Source organism: Penaeus vannamei, chromosome 13 (assembly GCF_042767895.1).
Source record: "Penaeus vannamei isolate JL-2024 chromosome 13, ASM4276789v1, whole genome shotgun sequence".
Lineage (NCBI taxonomy): Eukaryota > Metazoa > Arthropoda > Malacostraca > Decapoda > Penaeidae > Penaeus > Penaeus vannamei.
The window spans coordinates 29534998-29539997 of record NC_091561.1 but is presented as its reverse complement, the minus strand read 5'-3'; the positions used below and the strand labels follow the sequence as shown (position 1 = coordinate 29539997).

The window sequence follows — 5000 nt, the reverse complement described above, 5'->3', positions numbered from 1 at the left end:
TAGCTTGAGATAGAACATGAAGAAGATCATAAGTATTCATGATTTTATCAAATCCATTTACACAGAACAAATTTTAAACATGAGTAATGACAAATGAAGAGGTAACTACAGTTCTTTTTCAATAGTCTGTTTTTTTAATTACAATTTTGCAACGGAAATTACAGAAATAGGAAAAAATGATGTGAGATTTTTGTAATATCTCGACTGCATAACAGATAGATTTATTAATATAGTGAGATATTTGCTATTGTTTTGATGCAGTTGGCACATGGAATCATGGTACATTTATTGAGCAATAATCGCAGTCATGATTCACAGAGATACGTAGTTGCAATGTCTTTTCCATGTGGTTAAACTTTTTATGTGCTCACACCAAAACATCTTGACATCCATCACAGCCTTTTCAAAAAATCTGTTTATTTTTCTTTCTTTCTTTCTTTTAAGTCAATGAAGTTTTCCTTCATTGAATCGTTATCACTAAATCTTGATATATATATATATATATATATATATATATATATATATATATATATATATATATATATATATATATATATATATATATATATATTATACATCGTGGCTGACCGAGTTCCATAACTGGCCTTTGTTTCCCACCGGAAGTATGGATACCCCCGGTGATGACCTCAAGACGAGACAAAGGGCGCAAGAGCGAATCATATTGGGAATTATTTAAAGCTAAATGGATACGAGGATAGACGAAGGTAAGAAATAATAAACAACATGACATGGGTATGAGAGGAGATCAGGAGAGAAGCAAAGACACGAGTACGTGTCTGTAAGCTCTGGCAAAGCATGACTCAGTCTGAGTCGAAAACTTTTATGCTGCAGTGGATGGACTTTGTGTGTGTGTGTGTGTGTGTGTGTGTGCTTATATATATATATATATATATATATATATATATATATATATATATATATATATATATATATATATATATATATATATATATATATATATATATATATATATATATATATATATATGCATATATATGCATATATATATATATATATATATGTATATATATATATATATATATATATATATATATATATATATATATATATATATATATATAGACACACACACTCTCGCGCGTCCGTCTCTTCGTCCGCGTCCCCCTCGCAAGCAATGTCGATCAACCGAACTAATAATCCTTCAGGATGTGTTTTTGGTCCAACGAAAGATATTAACTTTTCTTGAAACTGCGTTATTTGCTTCCACGTCCAGGAATTCGCAATGTGGAAAGCGCTCTATTACTTATTGACAACTGAGACACGATTAAACGCTCCAGTTGCGCTCATTCCTCAGGACGTGATCTTATCGTGCACGCGAGACACTTCGCCTGTTGGCAAACTTGAGGTAAAACATAACGATAGAATAGAAGGTAAATAGTGATGATAATGATAACATGGTTACTATGACAATGATGATGATGACAATAGAACAAATGAGAACGATGATAATGATAATTGTAACAATAATAAGGACAAAAATGAAAATGACAATAATAACATTAATGATAATGATAATGATAACAATAATAATGATAATGATAACAATAATAATGATGATAATAATATTAATAATGACAAAAGTAATAACAAAAATGATAATAATAAAGAAAATAGTAACGATCAAGATAATATATATATATATATATATATATATATATATATATATATATATATATATATATATCAACAACAACGTTCGTAACAGTACAGATAATAATAATGAAAATAGCAACAACATAAATGATTACAATAATAATAAAAGTAAAAAATGGAACCTGAGACTCTTTCGAAGCCTGATCTCCCTTTCCCTTGCTCTTCCAGGCTTCCTCGGCAGCGGGGGAAGTGACGCTGGTCCACGAGGGGCTCGGCGCGGGGTCCTCCTGGGGCTACTCCCTCCTGCCGTCGACCTTCCCGCTCTCCTGGGATGAGGCCAGGTCGGCGTGCGAGGTCGTGCCCGGGTCAATGCTGGCCAGAGGTAAGCGGGGCGGCTGGGCTGGTTGGTTGGCCTCGCTAGCTCTTTGGGGTATTTTTTCCTTCTCTGTCTCTGTTTATCTCTTTCTTTGTCTCTGTCTCTCTCTGTTTCTGTCTATCGTCCTCTGTTTCTGTCATTGTTACTGTTTCTCTCTTTCTATGTTTCTGTCTCTCTTACTGTTTCTCCCTTTCTCTGTTTCTGTCCCTCTAACTGTTTCTCTCTGTCTCCCTTACTTTTTCTCTCTGTCTCTCTTTCTCTGTTTCTGTCCATGTTGCTGTTTCTCTCTTTCTTTGTTTCTGCCTCTCTTACTGTTCTTCTATTTCTCTGTTTTTGTCTCTCTTACTGATTCTCTCTTTCTCTGTTTCTCTTCCTCTTACTGTTTCTATTTTTCTCTATTTCTGTCTCTCTCTCTGCTTCTGCCTCTCCTACTGATTCTCCTTTTCTGTTTCTGTCTCTCTAACTGTTTCTCTCTTTCTCTGTTTCTCTTTTTCTCTGTTTCTGTCTCTCTCTGCTTCTGCCTCTCCTACTGATTCTCCTTTTCTCTGTCACTGTCTCTCTAACTGTTTCTCTCTTTCTCTCTTTCTCTTCCTCTTACTGTTTCTCTTTTTCTCTATTTCTGTCTCTCTCTGCTTCTGCCTCTCCTACTGATTCTCCTTTTCTCTGTTTCTGTATCTCTAACTGTTTCTCTTTTTCTCTGTTTCTCATTTTCTCTATTTCTGTCTCTCTCTGCTTCTGCCTCTCCTACTGATTCTCCTTTTCTCTGTTACTGTCTCTCTAACTGTTTCTCTCTTTCTCTGTTTCTGTCTCTCTTACTGATTCTATCTTTTTTTCTGTTTCTGCGTGTCTTACTGTTTTTCTCTTTCTCTTTCTCTTTCTGTCTCTCTTACTGCTTCTCTCTTTCAGTGTGTCTTACTGTTTCTCTCTTTCTCTGCGTCTGCCTCTCTAACTGGTTCTCTCTTTCTCTTTCTTTGTTTCTGCCTCTGTTACTGATTCTCTCTTTCTGTTTCTGTCTCTCTTACTGTTTCTCTTTTTCTGTTTCTGTCTCTCTTACTGTTTCTCTCTTTCTTTGTTTCTGTCTCTATTACCGTTTATCTATATCACTGTCTGCCTCTCTTAGTGTTTCTCTCTTTCTCTGTTTTTGTCTCTCCTACTGTTTCTCTCTTTCTCTGTTTCTGTCTCTCTTACTGTTTCTCTCTTTTTCTGTTTCACTATCTATTTCTATCTCTCTTACTTTTTCTTTGTTTCTCTGTCTTTGTCTCTCTTTCTTCTCTATGTTTTTTCTCTTTCTCTGTGTCTCTGTCACTGTTTCTCTGTCTCCGTAACTCTTTCTGTCTACCTTTACCTCTGTCTCTGTTATTCTTTCTCTCTGCCTCTGTATCTCTTTTTTCTTTCTTTACTCTCTTTGTCTCTATTATCGTCTCCCTCGCTGTCTCTGTAATCTGTGTCTCTGTCTCTTCAACTCTTTCTCTGTGTCTCTGTCTCTGTAACTTTTTCTCTCTGTGCCTGCCTCTCTCTCTCTCTCTCTCTCTCTCTCTCTCTCTCTCTCTCTCTCTCTCTCTCTCTCTCTCTCTCTCTCTCTCTCTCTCTCTCTCTCTCTCTCTCTCTCTCTCTCTCTTTCTCCCTCCCTCCCTTAACCTTCTTCTCTTCTTCTCCTCCTTGGTCGGAGAGGGGTGGGGGCTTCTCCAACAGGACGGTTATTAATCGCGTGAGACAGGAGTCAGTTGCGTGATTTTCGTAATAAGATGAAATATTAGCGTAACGATTTGCGATGGCTGAGGAGCAGGGGGGAGGGGGGGGGTGATGAAGCACCGAGCTGGTAACGCTGTGTTATTTTTTGCATCGGTCGCGTTAAATGAATAAGCAAATTCTCTCTCGGAGTGACAGTAATAACCTAAAAGAATGTTGGGTATGAGAGAGAAAAAAATTAATAATGTTCGCGTTTTAAAATGCATCGGTATTTTTAAGCATCAATTGAAACTGCGGGAGAGGAATGTTGTATACGTCTCGTCTCTATGTTTAGGCCAGCGAAGGCTTATTCTTGAAATGAGATTTTTTCATGCTTTAATTAACTTTGAAGTGACATCGTGGCGCATATTCATGTTGCTGAGGCATGTGGTTATGCGGTTATTAAGGTAATAGCGTTCAGATGTTGTCATTGCACCGGACTTCCGCAATTTTTTCCTCATTGGCTCACGAGCTTACAATATTGCTTAACATAAAGTAGATGGCATCACCGACGGGCGGCGGCCGCTCACAAACGGGACAAACAACTACGTGATGTTTGTGCATATGGGTATATATATGTATATATATATATATATATATATATATATATATATATATATATATATATATATATATATATATATATATAAATATATATATATATATATATATATATATATATATATATATATATATATTCATATATATATATTTATATATATATATATATATATTCACATATATATTTATATATATATATATATATATATATATATATATATATATATATATATATATGTATGTATATATGTATATATATATATATATATATATATATATATATATATATATATATATGTGTGTGTGTGTGTGTGTGTGTGTGTGTGTGTGTGTGTGTGTGTGTGTGTGTGTGTGTGTGTGTGTGTGTGTGTGTGTGTAAGTATGAGTCTGTATATATCTATGTGCAAGCGTGTGTTTACCGAATCATGTATTTTAGATACTGATCGACCTTGAGACGCGGCCCCGCCATTCGAATGTCGCTCAACATCGATTCGAATCCGAAGCCGTTCCGAAGCCGTTCCGAAACCTTCGTGTGATCGATGGTGTCGCCAAGTTGCGCCGCCGAGTCGAATCAATAGCATTTATCAGTCCGGACAGGCTATCCGATGCCCGCGCGAGATCCGGTTGTGAGACGCGTTCAGGAAATGTTTTGTGACTGACTTAATTTTGATATTGTTTCCCGGTGTGTTTCTTTCTCTCT

The 5000-nt window shown here is 36.1% G+C and overlaps 1 protein-coding gene across 1 annotated transcript in view; it reads left to right on the top strand.

Moving 5' to 3' along the window:
* LOC113799912 (enolase-phosphatase E1) overlaps positions 1–5000 on the top strand; it is a 60887-nt gene that overhangs the window by 26291 nt on the left and 29596 nt on the right. The window contains exon 3 of the mRNA XM_070129156.1: positions 1864–2017. Within this exon, the coding sequence (XP_069985257.1) occupies positions 1864–2017 (154 nt within the window). The remainder of the gene's footprint in view (positions 1–1863; positions 2018–5000) is intronic.